We start from the raw sequence: 21,815 nt of genomic DNA, 5'->3' as shown, positions 1-21,815 counted from the left end.
CAGTCTAAAGAAAATCAGACAGCCTCTCAATACACTAAAGAGGCGAGAGCCGCGGGTCGCTCAATAGAGAGGCAATTCATTCATTATGGCTGTCACTTACAGCAGAGGGAGACTGGACGGAGGAGGAGGGCTACCTGGGGAACAACAATGGGAGAGGAGAAAGAAAGGAGATGAAATAGTATAAGGTTGCGACAGAGGTTTCAGGAAGGTGGGCTGGAGTGGATAATTCTTTCCAAGTTTATATGTGCTGCTATCCAAAAGTGCTGGGTTGTGTATATCCAAGAAAAACATGAGTGGGAATTAGTGGGCCCTGCTAGACTAAAGCTTCTCTTTATTGGACATTGTGTTTAGACAAGGCCTTTGTTTCTACGTACTGAGCTGTGTTTAATTTACAGGATATTTTGTGTTTATCACAGCTGTTCTGAGCCAGGACTGGATCACACACATGCACACACTTTCAAATACAAAGCTACAAGGTTTTTCATCTAAGTTAAACATCTGATTTTTTTGTTTGTTTTATTGCTGATTGATCCAAAATAACAAAGTCAGCCTATAACCAAGCCATTATGTCTAGTGTAGGAAAAATCCTCACACACACGGCGTAGTTTGTTTAATGTGACTGAACAAAAAACTTCAAACTTCATTAGCACAAAAAACAACAAAGTTATTTTAATGGAAAAGTAATGCTTGGATTATGTTCAGTAGTTTTTCCAAGTAAGGGCTCCATTTTTGTGCAGTACGCAAGTGGTTGAGAGGTGTTTTGCATCCATGTGTGGTTAGGTTTAGGCAACAAAAGCAGTTTTGTAAGGAGAGATCACTTTATTAGCTACATGTTTAAAAAGTGAACACAACCTGTCACGTGCTTCGTGGCATTTTAATATTTATCCAAGATGACCCTTCTACTAAAGTTAGCCAAGTGCCACGAGAGCCTAAAAATGACCATAAAATAGTGCAATCAATTTTTTTTTTGTATGAGCGGATATTACAGGAATATAACAATACATTGTCAGTGAATAATTTACTGATATATCCAGTATGAACATTTTGCAGCTTGGCAGATGATGATAGCATTACATTTTACTCTGAGGAGATAAAAAAATTATGTGATAAGTCCTTAAAAAAAATAAGGGGGACAGTCTTGCTTCCACAAATTACATACAGTATGAAGCTGCGAGCAAAAGAGGGATGTTCCATTTAAATACTGTTTAAAGGCCTGAAGAGGTAAAAATAGCCAATATTTTACAATAAAATAAACCAAGAAAATTTGGATGAATAAACATAATTTATGCTATTGTGTTAATGATTTTATCTTGCATGTCTTTGATTCAATGGGATAAATTGTAACACTGACACGTGATAGCTGGGCCGTGGATTTCATGTGCTCCTTTACTTCCCTCACGTGTTATTTGTTCCCTTTACATTTAAATGCTTGTGATCACATTGTGCTTGTGCGTTTTTTGAATCTGGGATTGCATTCTGGTTGTAAAGTGCAACAGCTGGCCCAGTAAACAGGCATGCCACAGCTGGATATCCATCGACACAGCTGGCTCAGATCATATGTCCACAGCCTCTACATGTCGAACCGTCAACACACTCTCCAACACAGACTGGACTCTCTGGACATTCTATAATGGGTTCTGTCTCTTTTTTCATTATTATGTTAAGGCTTTGTGGTCCATTGGAGTGACTTTGTGATGTTTGTGTGGGGTTTTAAGCAAGAGAATATCAGTATTAAACCGGTGTTTTCAGTGTTAAAGTAGCAGTGATGTCTGCCACAGTGTCATTTTTGATTCTACCACTGGAGTACATCTTATGATTATTTTCCTCATCGATTAATCCGCTGATTATTGTTACGATTAACTGATAGATGTTAGAATGTCGGAATATAAAATGTCAGAAAATAATGAAAAGATAACGAATTCACAAAGATAAATTCAAAGCATTTGTTGTTGTTGTTAAGCATTTTTCTTTGAAAACAAATGATTAAAACAGTTAATAGATTATCAAAAATGTTATTTTTCTGTCTAATAATAGTATGTTAGATAATCGTTTCAGTCCACATTTCCAAATTCTTGCACTTGTGCACAAAAGCAAACAAAATCAAGTAATCTTTGTTAGAATTGAGCTTTTACATTACATTACATTAACTCATTTGTCAGATGCTTTTATCCAAAGCGACTTCCATTTGACGAACAACATACAAGCATCAACAAAGCATCAAAGACAGCACGAGAACTACAACTGAGCTAACAGCACGTATGGCATCAGTGGGATAAATACCCAGGGAAAGTAGTAAGAGTTAACATAATAGTGCAATCAATACAAGAGAATTGTAAGGGGATAGAAGAAGAAGAGCACAGGAAGTGAATTTTAGGAGTTAGGGGTTAGAGGTGTTATAAGAGAAACTGTTCTCAGAAGAAATGAGTTTTCAAGAGCTTCTTGAAGTTAAAGAGGGACCCCCCTGCTCTGATGGCCTGTGGTAGCTTGTTCCACCATCGTGGTGATGTTACAGATGGGAACAGGGACTGAGATTGCTTTGTGTGAAGGGATGGCAGAGCCAGACAGCATTCGTTGGAGGAGCGCAGTGACCGAAAAGGAACGTAAGCTTGTATTATGGAGTTTAGGTAGATGGGTGCAGACCCAGTAGTCACTCTGTATGCAAGCATTAGTGCCTTGCCTTTAAACCTTTAATATCTTAGAAGATGCGAAAGAGATCATTTCTACCTGTAATTTGTCTTATTTCATCTTGTTTTGAGGTATTTACAAGTATTTGTGGGAAATTCTCACAGTAAGTTGATTAACAGGTTACAATATTCTCACCACTCTTGCCAGAGTGGTGAGACTTAATTTAAACAAGTAAAACATTTAGGACTCAATAACAAAATTACTTCTTACGATGGAGACTTGGCTCCAGTATAACTCTCAATTTACTGCGTGCAAAGACCGTAAAAGTGGACACATGTTTGACAAGGCTGCGTGCCAACCTCGTCTTGTTGCCTACATCGTTCATGTGTTTGAGAACTGGCTGCTGTTTAGAAAGTATCTGTAACTCTGAAAATAAAAAATGAAATTTAATTGTAACTCTGCTGAAATGATCATTTCCTGCAGAATTCCAGCACAGCTGGCAAAAAGAAATAATATTTGCTGATGTAAAAACAGTGACTTGCTGACAGCAATGAAAGCGGGGAGATGGTCCGGAGGGAGAGGAGGACGAGCTGACTGATGGGCCCAGAAATGGAGGGATATGAGGAAGGCATCTTGGAGACAAAGGTCCAGAGGGCTGCAAGAGCCAGATAGCTGCCTCCTCCTCTTCCTCTGTCTCATTCCTCCATCTCTGTCTGGAGGAATGCAAATTCTTGGTATTTTCTCTGAGCCCGTCCAGTCCTCCCCACCATCATGCAGCATGTTTCCAAAGCCAAAGAACTCGACTTTGCCAGTGATGGAGGTGAAAATGAGACGGGGATGCTAATGATGATAAGAGACCCAACAAATTATTCCAGTGGCAGCTAAATGCAGCACATCTCTGAAATAGTTGGTTAAGAGCAGGGCTTTAGTCTTTCATGTGATAATAGCTGGTTGGGGTGTTGAGGTTTTGCCGTCAAGACTCAAGTGGAAAATTGCTTTGCACACTCTGGCAAACACGTCTACTGTGTCACGTGCCCAGCCCACACATACACTTCTCCTGATACCCCCACCTCCTTATCCATCAGAGTGTATTGGGCCACTTGGCAGAGGGACCCCTGTTTCCAGTCCAAACCCATCGGTCTGGTTTCTTCTCCAGTCAAGTCTGGTGTGGAGATGGTGGTGCTGTGTGGGTTGTTTTTTTATCCCCCTGTCTAGCAGACCATCCCGCGGAGGTGAGAGCTGTAAATGGTCCCGTATCAGGCTGACTGTGTGGCTGGCAGAGTGTCGGTGGTTTTGTGCTGTGGTTTGTGCCAGGCGAGCCTTTTCAACCCTGAATCTTCTGATTTCTTTTCCCAGAGACAACATATGAAGAAACAGGTCATTGTTTGGTTCTTTTCTGTAGGGGTGAGGTCTTGTACAGTAGCCATGCCACACTCACAGGTACACCAAGTACCAGAAACAAATGCAGACACTGTCTTCTTCTACATTTCATAAAGGCCTCTGTCCTGCAGACTCATTTTATAAATCTTACCGCATTCCCTCCTAAACCCCACAGCAATAAAAAAAAAACTGTCTGAGTGAGTCCAGCAACAACACTAATAACTACTATTGAGGGAAAAGAGTCCAAGAACAGTGTTCACTTACCACCAGTCGCCACGGTGATTTCACGCAGGAAATGTCCATAAAAAGGGAAATCGAAGGACAGATTAACTCTCTGTGAGGGGAAAACAAACAGACAGATGACCCCGGTCAGAAAGATAGAGGTAAGAAGAGGATCAGGGAATAGACTGTTCTCATCTTACAAACAACAAGAGGATTTAGATCAGAGGAAAAATGTGGAAAGAAAATACAAAGGTGCCCCCGTGTGCTATATCGTCTATACTTTGTGGGGCAATCACTTGTCATTTCAAATCTAAAACAGAAAAGAATGTTAATGTGGTAAAAATATTATCATAATTTGTATATGACCTTTATTACATCTTAGTAAGAGAAGAAAGAAACATCATATCCTCATTTGAAAAAATGTCAAATTTTCAGGAACACATGCCTCATGAAAATATTAAACATTAAATCCATGTTGATTTATGAGGAGTCAAGTAGTAATAAGCACTTCTAATGGCAATCATGGGTAAATACCTAGTTACATATAATGTATCTGTAAATGTTTACTGTATGGAGGCACGTTTTTTCTAGGAAAGTCAAAGTTATGTGTTGGTATGTTGACATACTAACATTAAAATTAAGATATCTGCCTTGGCAAAAAATGTAATAGTGAATCAAAATGATGAGATATGTCAGTTTTGACTTATCACATAATTTTGATTTTGTGTCTCATACTTTTGATTTACCTTTCGTAGGAACAAATACCTGCAAAACTTGGCTGTACTTTGTATTTAGCACTAATCATTAACAAATGGTAGCATGCTAACTTGCAAAACTAAGATGGTGAACATAGTAAACATTGTACCTGCTTTACATTGTCCAATTGTCATTTTCAGCATGTTTGCATAGTGACGTTAGCATTTAGCTCAAAGTATCACAGAGCTGCTAGTGTGGCTGCAGACTCTTAATATGATTCTTCACAATTTCTTGTTTGATGGTTGAATAGCTTCATAAACCCCGTCCCCTAAACCTTTCCGACTTGTCACTCCGCCTTCCAGGGACTTTGGATTTCCGAAGTGTTAAAACAAAAAGGTTCTGTTTAAGCACATCCCAACATTTTGTCTTCTAAAGTCAAAATTATGAGTTTTCAAGTAAAAATTATTAGAATTACTATTTTGACTGAGAATCTCAAAACTTTTATTTACCATTAGTATGACTGCTAACTTTTCTTCTGTTATTTTTTCTTTTCCTGGCAGAAATGAGCTTCCATACAAATCACAAATATGTTGATGGGAATCATAAAATTACTCTTGGACCAAATGAACAACAAACTTATTAAGCACATTACCACAAACAGTGGTTTATGTATTCAGTATTTTAGCCCTGAACTGAATATGCTACAGTCACATCGCACCACTGCCAGGAAATGTCATGAAGATCGGCAGTCCACAGTAAACACGCTGCTATTATCCATGAACCTAGATTATGCTGGGGGGAGTAATCCTGTGGCAAACCACGCTGAATCTCACAGACTATATAGCCGATCCAGAGCTTAACTTTGCTACAGCTCTGTGATGAACTGACCTCTGCGGCTGTGTTTGGTTTTACGACCTTATTGGCCAATTCCTTTCAGTGTCGTGGCCCAAAGCTCTGGCAGGCAACAGTGCCAGCAGGGAACATGGAAGCTTTCTCCAATTCTGCCCCAGCACTCAAAATTTTATGCAGTTTCTCAGGACTTTAACTGCCCTCATAATAAACTCTATTTGTTTAAAATGTTAGTCTGCTGACTCGGTGGCTGAATTTCCGAACAGATGGTTTTCGCTTCTCCTTGCACTGTCATCTCACAATGACATTATCCAAGCAATACTTCCATATCTCCTTTTTAATCTGCATTGCTTGGCTGGTCACTGAATTGGGAAATTCACTTTTTTTTTCAGACTAAGCCCCAGTCAGGGAAACCTCCCACATCCCTTCTATACTATTTGGAAGAAAAGCCTCGCCTCTCAGCCGCGCCTAAAAAGAATAGCATGTATGGTTCAATCCATCATTACATGACTGAAGGTAGAGCAGCAGAATGCACAATGTGGGACTCTATTGTATCTCCTCGCCAGCTATTGTTCACCCTGGGTGCTTTCTCTTTTTTTATAGTCTGTGGCTGCCCTGCTGCCATGCTGATCTATCTCTCTAGTCAGTCTACTGCTGCCGTGTGTGACTTCATCAGTATGCACCTCACATGGGTCGCCTGTTTGTACAGAGGTGGAGGAAACTTCACTGCAGAGAAAGCAATACTTTACTTTTTTCCATCTGCATGGCAACGGTATAGGAAACAAACACACTGTACTGTAGTAAAAAAATCTGTCTAGTCATGTCTAGTCATGTGGAAGCAACCTATGGCCAACCTAACAGCTAGGGCTTGTGGGTATTCACAAAGTTAATGTTTCAGCAGTGAAGCTGTAAATGCTGTAATACTTGCACAATACATGCATCGTACAATACATCTTGTTCCACAGTTTACTGACAAACATACACATATATCACATACAGTGCACATAAATACTGAGTAAACCCATCTGTTCTTTCCGTTACTGGCATTTATATTATCTCTCTGTTTATCTTTAAGCCCACATCACGAGCTAAACTAACCTGCTAGTAGGCACCAGGCGCTGAATACGTCAAGGTGTGTTTGTAAGAGGATTAGAGCTACAAATGCAGATTTGTATTGAAAGAACAGCTTGACGTTTGACTTAACGACAGCTAAACTACGTGTATGATGAGGCTACCTGTGGCCTTAAACAGTTAATAAACCATGTCTGCAGCAGGTTTAAGTCAAACCTCAGACACGTCAACCTCTAGAAATGTTTTCATGATTTTGACAGGACACAACAACTGGGTTAGACTAAACCACAGGTGCTACACCTGTTCTGAAGACACAGCAATGGGGTGTAATAGACCACATCTTAATGTCTTAAAGACCAGCATGTAGGATTTAGTGGCATCTAGCTGTGAGGCTGCAGACTGCAACCAATCATGACAATTCCCCTCATCCTGCCGATCCAAGCATGCAGGAGAAACTAAGGTGGCCGCTAAACTAAAAACACGAAAGGCCCTCTCAATAGCCAATGTTTGGTTTGTCCATTCCAAGCTACTGTAGAAACATGAGAAGAGGGCCCGCTCCATCTGTAGATATAAATGGCTCATTCTAAGGTAATAAAAATATTAATTTTTTCTGGTGATTTTACACTACTGAAAAGATACTTATGAATATATTATTCTATTTTTGCCAATATCCCCCTAAATCTTACAAACTGGTTCTATAAATCTCTTAATGTCAGCCATCAGAAAATTAATCGGATACTATTTTTATAATCATTAAAGTCATATTTTAAACCTTTGTGAGGATCATTGTAACCGAATCTCTTTGGGGTTTTGGATTGTTGGTCAGACAAAACATCTTCAACGATTTGAAGACCTCAGATCTTGGACACAGACACTGTTTTCTGCATTTTTATAGACCTAACGATAAATTGAGAAAATAATCCCACAGTTAATCTATTATAAGAATATTCATTCACCTCTTAAACCTCGGAGAGCAGCTAAGCTAATGACAATAAGCAACAGCCCCTAAGGTTTGGGTACATTTAAATTAATTTGACTTTAAGGCTAACATTCACGATTGGCCAAGCATGCACACAAAAACTTCCCAAGACATGAAGGAAATGTCTTATGTTGCTTGTTGGCTTACCGCTGCTTGTCTGTGAGTGTTGGATAGAATCCCATGGATCTTGACTTTCTCCTTGTCCATCTGGTCAATATTTACCCACAAGTCCTTGCTCATTGGATCCGACGGGCTGTATGTTTTTGACGTGTAGTAGTCGTGATCTGTATCCTCCTGTAGAAATGACAAAACCAAACGTGTCCTGTGTGTTTACATGCTGTCTCAATATAAAGACTGTGAAGAAGCATAGTGCAATAAAACACAGCTTGAAGGAGAGAGTGGATATTGTTGTGTTGCTCTGTAAATTAAGCCAATGGAGTCTGTGCTCTTTTTGTACAGTACATGCAGAAAATATAACCACATATTTAAAACGACATCACTGTTCCTCGAAGCTGCCATGAGCCCAAATCAAATTCCTTGTGATCTAATTCACTGTTAGTTGTCAATTCACTGTTGCACTTCTAAAAACAAATTTAAACCTCTACGCAAACAGAAAATTGCACATATAGAAAATCAATAATGTAGAGTACTTCTAATTTTGCTGCAGAACAAATTACCAACTAAATTAGATAACATTACATTTAAGTGTGCTGTGTGAGCGTTCTCTTTGTCTTTTCATTCGACTCTATGGTTTTCATTAGGGCACAATCCGCAACGCGAAGTGGTTTTAATGTCTCCTAATCAAATAAAAAAAAAAGAAGCAAGTCGACTACTTTTAAAAAGCCCCACGCCAGACTGCTTAGTCAGGATTGCCTTTTATAACACAAACATTCATGGACTTTTATAAGCCATGGGGAGCGGCCTGTGCTTTTATTGTTTCCTGTACTGAATTAGGATGAATGCTCGTGTCCTGTGCATCCTATTGCTTGTCTCCTTCTCTGTGGGTCTAATGAGATACCTTAGAGCTGGGCCTTTTATCAAAAACATTGTTAAAGTTAATGTTTTACCGGATAGGGGATCAGGGAAGTGTATGCTACATCTGACTGTGATCTAACTAATAGGAACTCACGCAGCTCTGTGAACACTTTGATATATTGGTGGTATTATTCTAGGCTACTGCGCTTTGGTTGTCAAAAGGCCATGAGACAAACATTAATTAAAGCACAATCCTTCCCTGTTCGATTCGTTTTGCTTCAAGGATTCATATTTCCCTCAGAGAGTTATAATACCTCTACACAATATTCAGCCCGGCATTTGAGACAGAGAGATAGTGTTTCAGGCTTAGCAAAGCCTCTGTGGGATTGATAAATATCAAAATTCCAAATGGAGTTCAGCCATGTAGGTGGTGTTACTTTTGATTAATTTGTAGATTTAAACAAACATTGCCAGAAGCCTTTCATCACCGTTTAAAGTGCAGACAAACTGTGTCTGGGAAAGAAAAAAAAGGCCCATTCAGGCAGGCTTAGTCAGCACATTACTTTCAGAATAGAAAACATGGGCGCTTGTAAAAGAGAGTAGACACAAATGCAAGGCTGTAAAGCTTCCTCCTAATCAGCACAAGATGTTTTCGGTCTTGTGGAGAAGGATCGAGCGAGATAGAGGCTTCTCAAAGGTGAGAGAGGCCAGTTGGCAGTTCTTCTGTGAAGGGGGAAGGTGGGCAGGGTGCCATGGTTCAGCTGGGCGTAGGTGGGCTTTTCAAGACTGCAGCAAAGAGTTTTGGTGGGAGGTTGTGGGATGAAGGCAATGTGAACTTATACTCACTATAGGGAATGTGAAGGTATGTCACGCGGTGTTGCATTATGGGACGTGGCCACCATGTTTACAGGCACGATCTGTTTACCTTTTTGTTGGCTGTTACTATGGCAGTTCTTGATCGAGCAGCACTGACCAACCATATTGACGTTTATTAAAACCTCAACACAAAATTTCAAAAACAGCCTCCAACACACAAATTTAAATACAGCAGGGTAGAGTGGGATAGGGCGCGGTCCTGTAAATATGGAATGAAATAATGAAACACAGCGTGACGTCACCTTCACATTCCCTATTGATGTGTGAAAATACAAACATGGTGTGAAATTTGCTACCGGCTCTGTTTTAAACATTAAACATTTATTAGCACTGTCAGTTGTGGACAGGTGGGTCCACAAGCCTACATCACTCAGTAGTACATACCCACCCACACACACCCACACAGCCAAACAAGAAATCAACTTATGTGTGGCTGAACCAACAAAATCAGCTAATAGAGAGCCTGTCTCACAAAAAGACAGTGGGTATTTGTATTTTACAGTATCATTCATCCATAATTAGGGTAAACAACTTTATCTTGAGCTGTCCGTTGAAGGCTGCGTCATTTTGACGAAGCCTAGAGATGGTACAGTGACTGGTGAGTGTCTTCACAGATCACAAAAATAAAAACAGGTGACGCAACAGGTGACGCATTTCAGAAAACAAAATCCAGAGTGGAGTGAACCTTTCTCTCACAGTGGCAAAATTACTGCTGACATTTCATAAATGTAAAATGTTCTGTGCACAAATCATCTACTGACAGAATATTTTTTATTTTAACATATTTATCAGAAGTTCTGAATCTGCATTTTTACTGCTTGTTTTGGTTGGGCGTGGGTTGTTTTTTATTAGTTATATTGCAAGACAAAAAGACAACATTGACATACAGGGGGAAATAACACAAAAATCACAAAACAGAGGTAGGTTCAAATATGCAGGTGGGTGGCTGGGACTGGCACAACATTTGTTTGGGTGAACTGGTGGTCTGGTTATGTGATCAGGACATCCCTAGTTCCAGTCTGGGTGGGGACCTTTACTGCATGTCATCCCTCCTCCCTCTGCCTACATTTCCTGTCAGCTCTATAGAGTCAGCTGTCAAATGAAATGAAAAAAGTGCTTTAATTGTGTTTAATTTTACTTTTGTAGGCTCTGTCCATTTATTTAAAATTGCTGAAGCAGCGACTGCATGACTATAATGTCTCATTAAAGTATTCCAGAAAAGCAAGTGTAATATATAATATAATATAATATATAATGTATTTTAAGGATATTTAAAACCTAAATTTGATGCAATTTTAAACACATCTCTGAAACAGAAAAAAAAACATTACAGTTGCTTATTTGAATAAGTTTTTGGGGTGCATTTGATTTACAATGCATTTTGCAACTGTGCATATAATATTAAAAACATCAAAAACATCATCCGTTGTACAATAACTTTATTGGACATATATTTTAAATGTATTGCTATAAAAATGCCAATTATTATATATTTTGCACGCATTTGAGATACATCCTAAATTGTAAAAGTAGGTATAGATATATAGATATACATTCCCTATGGGAAACACACATAGACAACAGTGGGCTACTTTCCACCTGACCCTCAGAGACACTACAGATGCTTGAGCTGCACTAAAGAGGTCAGTGGAGGGTTAATGCAAGATTGATAGCCACATGATGACTGTGTGAGAGAGGACTATTGCGGCCCATCCACTTAGCTTCAGGAGGAGACCACTGCCCAGTTTTTATCTGTTCATCATAAACTGAAATACTGCAACTTGATAGAGATGGAGAAAACAAAAATGGCTGCCAGTCATGATCCATTTTGTGGCTCTGGAGCACAAAAACAAACCAGTGAAAATATTTATTCAGCGAAACCCCATCCCAGATTCACTCCCATCTCTGTCAGAGGCATTTACTCGAGCTGCCCACCCCATCAATATTGTATCATACTGAGACCTGAATATCCTGTGCCGACATGTTTTCACTTCTGAATGGTTCCTTAACACAGGAGAGACCCTGAGTAAAGGAATCTATCGCTTCGCCTTTATGAGATTATTCTGGGTATTGCTTACTAAAGAAAATTAGATGTTTTTAAATGTTTCTTAAAGCTGCTACTGAAGAGGTATAAATAAAGATAAAAGAAAAACGTAATCCCCTCAACTGCAACCATGCCTCTGCTCCTGAGAAAATAAAATTTCATGTATGCTCTGTAGGAGCACTTAAACTGTGAATGTTGCATGTCAGCCGTCCCCATACTAAGACATTGCACATACACACAGAGAGCAGAGCACGCAGTCAAATCAGACTACGGCCTGTATGAAAAAGCGTTAAAAGAACGCCATCTCTCATGTGTGGAGCTATTCATCAGCTGATAATGCCTGTGATCCATTATTCATTGACGCGCTCCTTCTCCTGCCAGTTGCAGCGGCTTGATGGTATTGGTGGTGTGTGTGTGTATGTGTATGTGTTGAGACTACATCCTGGTCTGTGGTGCACCAGCCAGTTTCTGATTCCTTTTAATAGCAGTATAGATCCTCTGTTATGATTTAGAAGTCTTCATGGCCCCAAAATGTTGGACTTGAATCAAAACACCAGTGGTAAACATGCCAAAAATTGACGGCCATGAATTTATTTTCAAGAACAATCAATATTCAATAAACAAGAAGCCCCCGATATTCAACTTGACAACATTGGCCTGCTCAAGCTTAAGAGATCCAAAGTAAAAGCTCAACCTTGGCTTAATAGTGAGACTCATGCCCTTAGACAGGAATGCAGGAAGGCAGACAGGAATTGGAAGAAAAATAAACTGCAAGTGTCCTACGAAATACTGAGAAACTGCCTAACATCTTACCAACGCCTGGTCAAAGCCTCAAAAGCAAAATATTTCACAGATATTATAGCTAGAAATGCACACAGCCCTAAAACCTCGTTTAGTGTAATAAACACTGTACTAGTGGTGATGGTGCAATGGATAAGACACATGCCTTTTCTGTGAGAGACCTGGGTTCAAATCCACTGTGACACACCAATGTGTCCCTGAGCAAGACACTTAACCCCTAGTTGCTCCAGAGGCGTGCGACCTGTAAGTCGCTTTGAATAAAAGCGTCAGCCATGCTGCTGTGCTACCTCTGAAATTACAGAGAAGTTTTTTAGGTTCTTTATTGATAAGGTTGACGTCATTAGATCTGGTATCTCACCTTCTGATCTTGACCCATCTGAGCTAGTCCCATGCCCTGTTTCTCTAAATTGTTTTGAGCCTGTGGCCTTGTCAGAATTAATATATTGATATAGCCTCACACATGAAGCCTACTTCTGCCCCTACAGACACTGTCCCCTCGTGTCTTTTGAAAGAGGTTTTAGATGTTGCTGGTCCTAGCCTTTTGTCTGTAATAAATATCTCTGTTTTAAATGGAATTCTTCCATCCACTTTTAAACATGCTGTTGTTCAGAATCTTATTAAAAAACCCAATCTTGACCCTATGGATTTTAATAATTTTAGGCCCTTTTCTAAATGATCTTAATGTCCAAAATATTGGAGAAGGTCGTTCTTTCTCAACTCTCCTCATTTTTAACTGAAAACAATGTGTTGTATAACTTTCAGTCAGGCTTCAATGTACATCACAGCACAGAAACAGCACTGCTTAAGGTACTAAATGATTTGTTGCTGTTTGGTGATACTGGAAATTGTGCTATTTTACTCTTGCTTGACTTTAGCCCGGCTTTTGACACTGTTGATCATGACATCCTCCTGGATCACCTACTGCAAGTGGTTGGTTATCAAGGGTGTCGCACTACAGTGGTTTTACTCTTACTTTTAAGATAGAACCTTTTCTGTTTTGGTAACATTTCCCCCTCTTCAGCAGCAATTAAATGCGGAGTACCTCAAGGTTCAATCCTGGGGCCAGTCTTATTTTCTTTGGATATGCTCTCCTTGGGCTCCATTCGCCGTAGACATACACAGTTATGCTGATGATACGCAGCTGTACTTACCTCTGAAGCCAGGTGATTAGAAGTCATTACAGTCCATTTTTAACTGTGTAAATGATATTGAGCGTTGGGTGATAATAAACTTTCTCCAACTAAATGAGAATAAGACAGAAGTAATATTGTTTTGTTCCCCTAACTCAATTGAGGAATTATCCAAAAATCTGGGCACCTTGCTAGGAATTTAGGTGTTATCTTTGAATAGCAATAAAATTCAACAAACATATAAACTCTGTTGTCAAAAGATAGCATAGCAAAACTGAATTCTCTATGTAAAGGACTTGGAGACTCTCTTGCATGCTCTTATATCCTCTCCTATATCCACCTACCTAACCATGCGAACCCTATCCTGTGTTGAAATAAATGTTACACAGTATACACTATGAGGTACACAGAATTCACTACACAAAGTATTTACAAACTCGCGGCCTTTGCTGTCTTTGCTCATCTGCAGAAATGACTACAAACCTAAACGTTAGCTGACCCACTGCAAAAAGGCTATGACTCTAACACTAGAAGATGGTGTGCATTTTGAGACTGAAGCTGACTGGATCCTGAAACTGAAACAACTTCGGGTTCATCTGGTTCATTCGGGTTCAGCTGCTTCCTGAGATGGCATCATCACTGAGTTTAAACACAGAGCAACATGAAGACAATAAACTGCTCTTTCCAGACAAATTGTCCTCTGGGAATCTTTTAACAAACTTGACAAAGTGAGACAGAAAACAAACAAAGGTGGGGTGGGGGCTAATTTGCATTCACTGCAGGTTGTGAATATGAAGCGTGGCAAGGGCAAAAGCAGCACTGGGAATCAAGTGAAGTAATGAAAATTAGCAAGCTGCTTGCTGCCTCGCTGTCTGAATTTGCTCCCTTAAGAAACACACAAATAAACAGTGAAAGTAGTGAAGCATGTAACCCCCAAAGAGCCTCCTGAGCTGGAGAGTCACAGACATCCAATAACAAGTCTTCACCATAAACCACACATTAAAGCAAGCTATACAAACAACACCAGCAGTGATGGAGGGACCCCTCAAACACCAATACACTGTAGGCTTTTATTGGCAACCTGACATGTCTGACAGTGGTTAAATTATCAGGACAGGCTGTATTTTGCTGTAGATACGAAGAGCCAGGCGTGATGTGGTGTCGCAATATGATACAGGATTTTTAAAAAAAGCAGCAGTCCACAGGCTGCCATATGTGTGTGTGGTATTTTTATCTTTCACATAAAGATAGGACTTAAAATGGTGCCACCTGACAGCTGTAGGCAACTTTCTCACACTTTAGGTCAGGACCCTGTGTTGGCTCGCTTGGTATGCAGACAGGGATTTCAGGTGATTTCTCAGACTGAGTGTGTGTTGAGACCCCCCCCCCCCCCCCCCCCCCCACACACACACACACACACACAAGGGTCACTACCAGTGAAAAGGCACAACCTAATACAAGACCTCCAGCTTGAGCAACACAAACATGAGTTTTAGGGTTCATTAGATCCCACAGAGGTTTAAAACACATCTTTATGCGACAGGATATCAGTTATGAGGGCAACAATCATTTTATCCAACAATTACAAGATAAACTTGTTACGTTACAAGGTGGTATCCAAGGAGTGTGCACTTACATGTAACTGAGCAGCCCGTACAGCGCGTTTAAAGCCCCCTGCATCTTCACTTCAGCTGTGCCAATACTCAATGAAATGAATGAGGAGTTGGTGTTTTTTGAAGCAGTGCTGTCAATATGATAATCTGATATATTGTAATCCAATAGAGTAGACGAATTGTTCACCCAATTCTAAAAAGTGGAAACATCTGCATGCCTGAATAAAAACAACACTGTGATGCTGTGATGATACTTGTAATGATTAATTTACACAGACTTTCCCATTTTCTTCTGAGACCTGTAAAGTAGTCTTTTTTCCATCAAATTTAGAAAACACAAGTGCTTTTTTAAATATTCATTCACATTTGGGAGTCCAGGTACAGGTCACCCCACCAAATAAGGACATGTTATAACATTTTCTTTAGCCTGTTCTGAGTGTGCAGTATTGGAATTGACAAAACAAATGTAGACAAGTAGAAACATTAAAGTATGCCACGCATTCACATGAAACCTAACAGCTGGGGCCATGAAATGTTTAAGACCTAAGAACATGGCCATGATCCAAGACAAGGTTAAAAAAAACTGCTCTGAATCAGCACTTTGGGGAGATAACAAACAACAAAAGCACAATCATTCACAGCCACAAGCCATTACTCACAGCATGTCTGGACTAGCACAAGTTTGCCTTCTTGAATAAAAGAATCAGGACTGGGATTTGGCTTGAATGCAGTGATACCGACTCTTTCCCACAGTTTGTTCAAACCGTGCCTTATTCTGCCTTACAGTGACTTGAGGACACCTTTAGCCGAGAGGCTGTTTAATCTGGGTTAATGATCGTGAGAGCTGATATAGTGAGTCACAGTCATTCAGGGCGTCAGACAGTCTGCTGTCAGGGCTACTGTTATAAACCTGCATGTCGCAGTGAGATCAATCTATTGTTACGGCACCAGTTAACCGAAACACAGACTGGCCTCAAAGCAAAGAAAATGAATGCGATGGAGAGATATCTTCAGTTCTATAAAGTGGAAACCTAATTTATGGAAATTTAAACAATTTAAATTAACAGTTATTTAACCTGTAATAACTAACAACCACCTTAAAACTACTTAGTATGATTAAAAACAACTGCTGTTTGAGGTAAGGCCTACATCTCTGTATATATTTCTAGCAGATGAATGGCCAAACGTACTTTGTGTGACATTAAACGAACAGTATGACATTTTGGAGAAATATGCTTCTTTAAGCCTAGTTCACACTACACGATTTTAAGCCCGATTTGCCGGTCGGCGAACTCTGTGACCGTCAGGCTGTGATCCGGGGTAAATCAGCAATTGATCGATCGGTGGTTGCCAGTCGTTATATGTGAACTACTCAATGACACATCAAAATGGCTCCCTGCCGCGTCGCTGACACATTGCCGACGCTAGCCAAATATCTGGAGGAGTCGGCCGACTCGACATCCACATCCAGTCAATGAGAGACGGGCAGCTGGCAGAGCAGGCAGCTACTTTTTCACTACAAAACACTTTTTACTCACCTCCAGCTCTCTCTGTAGCTCAGACAATCCCTGCTACCTGCGTGTGCTAATCCATTCTTTCACCCAGATTCTTTGCATTTCTAATTGCTATCTTTATAATAGCAAACAACAGCTGTTTCGTGTGTAGGTTGGCGTCATTTACCGTTTCACATTTCACGTGTGTTTTCTTGACAAAACGTGGTTTGGAGACCAGCGTGGGGTGACAGAGCCGCTGTCAGCTCGTGTAGTGTGTGACCCCCAGTCACCGATCAGCCACGTAGAGTGAACGCCACAATGACTTCAAGACTCCAATCACAAGACGGCATGTTGTGTAGTCTGAACAGCACATCTTTCTGCCGACACTGAAAGTCGTGTAGTCTGCACAAGCCTTTAGAGTTAGGGTTAGATGAGAAGATTGAAACCGCATCGATCTTCTCATATTTTCTTAGAGGTGTATTTAGCTAAATGTCAAACAGTTTCTTTAAACCAGGACATTTTTGGTGCAGCTGTAATTAAACCAAATTATCTTATACATCAAAAATTAATATGAGCTTTTGTTGTCAGGCTCTACCAAATAAAAGAGTAACTTCCTACACTTATTTTTTCTTCTTTTCTCTGAAAAAGTCATTAATCATATGAAAACAAATCAGTCATAAGAGAGTCAGAGACAGCTGTTTCAACACAGGAGGTAACTTCACCAGCTATAGAGCACCACAGCCTTAAGACAATGATGAAATACAGCGCTGTGAAAGCGAGAGTATATTTGTCCTTTAAGTGGACACAGTTCCTCTTCTTCTTTCCTCAGTTAGAGCTCCTTCGGAGCAGAGGAGACAAGTCTTTAAAGTCATTCAGCTCACTGGTGCATGGGTGGAAGATTTCAGCTTTAGTACTGTTTCTGCCCTCTGAATATATGAAGGCTTTTGTCCACAAAGTGTTGGTGGCAGGTGAGGGAATGTGTGTGTGTGTGTGTGTGTGTGTGTGTGTGTGTGTGAGTGTTTTAAGTGCTGACAGGAGGAATGACAAGGTGTTTGTGCCACGGACTGTTTTTTCATTTGGCAACAACAAATCAGCCTAGGAGAGCAACAACAATGAGGGAGGACATGTTTGTGTGAGCGTCTGTGTGTGAAGTTTACCTAGTTAGTGTGTGTGTGAGTGTGTGTGTTTACAGCTGACGATCAAAGCTCCCTCCCTCCTCGCTGAGAGACTCGAGTGCTGTGAACCTGAGATGATTAGAAGCCACAAGAAAACTTAACGAGCTGTCTAAGCCCGGGGCGGCAGCCATCATTATGACTGAACGCCTCGATGCTGTGCGCTGGCCAAGGCGCCATAACAAGGGGACACGGGTGATGCCTTTCATTTACATAGACACAAACATAAGTCGAACCCGGCTATTAATCTCCAGCAGCTCCACCAGCTTCTTGAAACTGTGGGAGTCCGGGTTAATTTCCTGTTCTGATCTCTCTGAGGTCAGGTTTAAGAGGATCCAGTCCCACGCAGAAGGTAGATGAACACCTGAGGGCTGAGTTTAATTTGATATAAAATATTAATCCTCAAAGGCCCCTCCTTGTCTCCTTTTTCATTACCCAACAACCACTCTTCTGGGGAGATTTATAATTGCTCCAGGGAAGCAACAAAAGAGTATTTTTAGATACAGCTCAACAGAGGACTTTATCGATTCATTCTTTTTATATTAGTTGGTTTCTTTACGAGATATGAAGGTTTACTGTGTGAGCTGCTTCGTTGCAGCTGGAGCTGAAATAAGGCACCACTAAAGCCGGTCTGAATTCATTCAGTGGGGAGATGATGATGGCAAACATCGATTCCTTCGATTACCTAATGTGATTATCGACCCCAATCACTTGCCTCCGTTCCAGGAAAATACTTTTTATTCCACTATACAAATCAAAATATGGCAGAGCTTTAATTAACAAGAAATTATTGATGTATATAACAAAACTTTTCACTTTTTTTTCAGTCCACCTTGTTGTCATATGCCCTTATTACTTTAATTCCTGTTGTATGACTGTGTTTATTAAGAATCACTACATGAGAGAAAATGATCCAGTAAGGTCCAGAACAAGAACACAAAGCCAAGATCAGGAATTTGACACTTAACTCTCTGGGTGAGAAGTCCTTGAAACGCTTAGAAATATATTTTTTATTATATAAACATCAGTCATCAAAAGCTCCAAAACAGCTAATAAATGGACTGTGAGGTTAAAAGGTTCGTGTGGTCATGAGTGTTGGATGCACTTTACCACACCATGACTTTCAGTGGAATTTAAATTATAACAAATACTTTAAAGGCCCTGCAATAGCACAGCCACACAGCTGATTTCACCTATTATTGGATCATTACAGCTCTTTTCAGGAGCACGTGCAGACTGTTTAATTGAAATCTTCCTGACTCTTATTTTAGCTTTGTTGCACCTGCCAGGGCGGGACAAATTACACCTTTAAGTAGTCTGGTGAGCTCATGTAATCCCCAGCAGCATAACTCAGCCCATCTTCAAACTGAGGAGAGGTCTAATCAGTCATGATGAGGGATGACGGCAATGGGAAGGATTCGACTTGCGAGTGTTCACGTCATCGGACCACTTGAGACGCTTGTGTGATTACATTTGAGCTATAATGGTTAGAAATACTGTGCACTGACAATAAAACACTAGATCTGTTACATTTGGGCTTAGTTGTGTTGAACGATGGACTTTGGCTGATGTGAGGCGTCCATGTTTGCTTGATTTTCCTGCACATATACATACATGTGTAAAGTCTGATATATCAGAGCAGAGTATATTTAAGAGTCAAAACACGTAATTGCGATAACTTTGATAGGACATGAACGAAGAATAGACAGATCAGAGTGACGTCAATCAAGCATAGTCTGCACATTCCCACACAACCGTCACGTGAAGCAAAGTGAAAACACCTGTGTGGGAGGCTCATCGGTGTGTAGGGCTTTTAATGTTGCCAAATCACCCCAGTGGATGGCTCCAGCAATGTACCTCCATAAATTTGGGTTACTTTTTCAAATCCTAACTTTAACCTGACTTTTAGTCATCTGTATGGGTCAAGCTCCAAACATCCTGGATGCCACTCTTCCAATAACTGCAACTGGACTCTACCTTTAAACTCCAGTTTGTAAAGCAGACTTTCTGTTCTTTTTGTAGCCTCCAAACACAGAAAGCAGTAAGCAAAGACAAACCTCTTGACATCAAGAGGCTTTAGAAAGCTCCCCCAGACATTATTGTTTTCACATGCTCAGCAGCCTCATGATGAGTAAACTGGTCTTTATTTGTAAAATCAGTGGATCAGAACCAGTACCACTCAAATATTTGTGTTCAGCAGAGTAGCAATCAATGCTGGCCCCTAGTACTGTTACACTATTGATTTTAAAAACATAAAATAATTTTCCTTTGTCAAACAAGCTTGGTGTGAATAAGCACCCACCTCTATCTGGGAACTGTTGTCCGTGTCCTCTGCAGACAGCAGGCCTGGGAGGCCCTCTGGCTCCACCTGCTCAGGCTCCTGGTCCTGCTCCTGACTGGCCCTGTTACTATCCATGTTACGAGGTTTCGGGGGAAGCCATCTCCTCCAACGGTGACTGTACAGCTTGACGTCCACTGGTGCGTCCTCGTCTCCTGCCTGCCCCAGGACGAATGAGTAAGAGACCCCTGGGGAGGCAGGAAAACAAAGTGTGAATACCAAAAGAAAACATCAGTGTCGCACGTCCCAAAGCCAAGTCATGTTGTTAAATTTACAGTAAATCACCACAGATATGATTTATTGCAGTGTATTGCAAATTGTCATTTGCATAAGCATTTGCAAATAGTTACATGAGACAATAGTATTTATTCTTTCACAATAGGCAATAGTCAAATCACAGAGGCGGGACTATTCAAGCCATTAATCTTGCGCTGCTTTCTCATATCTCACTGTCTCTGCAGACTTTTCTCATTGCTCAGGGGAGATATCTCAAAGCCTGAAACAGATGCACATTAGGAATGACTCAGCAGCCATCACACAGACCAGTGGGCCACAGTCACCCCTATCCCTGAGTCTGAAATGAGACACCACTGACAGGTGAAAAATGGTACTGTGTTAATGTAAGCACTGACTTGATTAACCAAGCCTGAGACTAACTTCAGAAATCTGCTGCGTCACTTTAAGAAACTGAATTGAAATGAGGCCAGAATAAGGTCCAAAAAGGCCTCAAACACGTTCTGTCCTTAAGAGCTTCTTCCCTCCAGAAGTGAAAATAAAAAAGGCAGTTTTGTTCTGTTCAACAAAAGAATCATTTTGTTCTGTTCAAAAATATAAGCCAAACAACTCTGGATGCTAAGGATGCTGTAACTCCTAACCTGTTTGGTTTAAACAACTGTGTGTTTGTCTCGTTTAATTCAGTTTGTTTAGATTGGTGTTCAAGCTGTCAATGAAACTCTGGTGAGGATTAAACATCTGGACCAAGACTTTCTGAAAAGCTTCCAAGCAAACTCTGGGGAGGTTCATTTGTGAAAAGCAAAGTCGACAATGATTTTAGCACAAATTCAGAAACTAAACTATTAAATTCATCTCCTGATTGTGAACTGTCATGGATGCGATCTTACAAAGCAATCTGTGTAAGCTTACTGTATATATTATGCAAAGTAATTTAGCAGTGCTAACAAGTGTCCATATCAGCTTTTGAGTGCATGGATTTTCTGTGAACATGAGTTAAAACAGAGGCGTGTTGTGGCTAAATCTGTGTATTTTCATAGTTGCTCATTAAAAAAAAACAACCACGCAGTAATTTATCCTTCCTTAGTATTACGGTACACGACAACACCTCATATTAGTTCTCATTCTTCCGGTTTTGTCACTATTCTTGACATTTGAGGTCAGGCTGCAGTCTGAACTAATAACCCTCATAATCAGTTATTTCTTCATATGACTTCAGAGAAGAAAAATAAACACATAAACATGGAAATGCACTAGAATTTGATTTGACTTTTAAGAACACCGTCCAGTCAATAAATGAGGATGTGTTAATTTGTCATT

The 21,815-nt window shown here is 40.4% G+C and overlaps 1 protein-coding gene across 1 annotated transcript in view; it reads right to left on the bottom strand.

Annotated features, from left to right (window-relative positions):
* The window catches only part of plxdc2 (plexin domain containing 2), a 106,448-nt gene that overhangs the window by 46,935 nt on the left and 37,698 nt on the right, over positions 1 to 21,815 (bottom strand). The window contains exons 2-4 of the mRNA XM_038729785.1: positions 20,229 to 20,452; positions 7,970 to 8,116; positions 4,270 to 4,339 (exon numbers count right to left, since the gene is read on the bottom strand). Of these exons, the coding sequence (XP_038585713.1) occupies positions 4,270 to 4,339; positions 7,970 to 8,116; positions 20,229 to 20,452 (441 nt within the window). The remainder of the gene's footprint in view (positions 1 to 4,269; positions 4,340 to 7,969; positions 8,117 to 20,228; positions 20,453 to 21,815) is intronic.

Source organism: Micropterus salmoides, unplaced genomic scaffold (assembly GCF_014851395.1).
Source record: "Micropterus salmoides isolate LMB-PRFRI ecotype aquatic unplaced genomic scaffold, ASM1485139v1 Ms_hic_scaffold_1, whole genome shotgun sequence".
In the NCBI taxonomy this organism is placed as follows: Eukaryota; Metazoa; Chordata; class Actinopteri; order Centrarchiformes; family Centrarchidae; genus Micropterus; species Micropterus salmoides.
The sequence above is the reverse complement of the archived record's forward strand: the minus strand, read 5'-3'. Positions and strand labels throughout refer to the sequence as shown.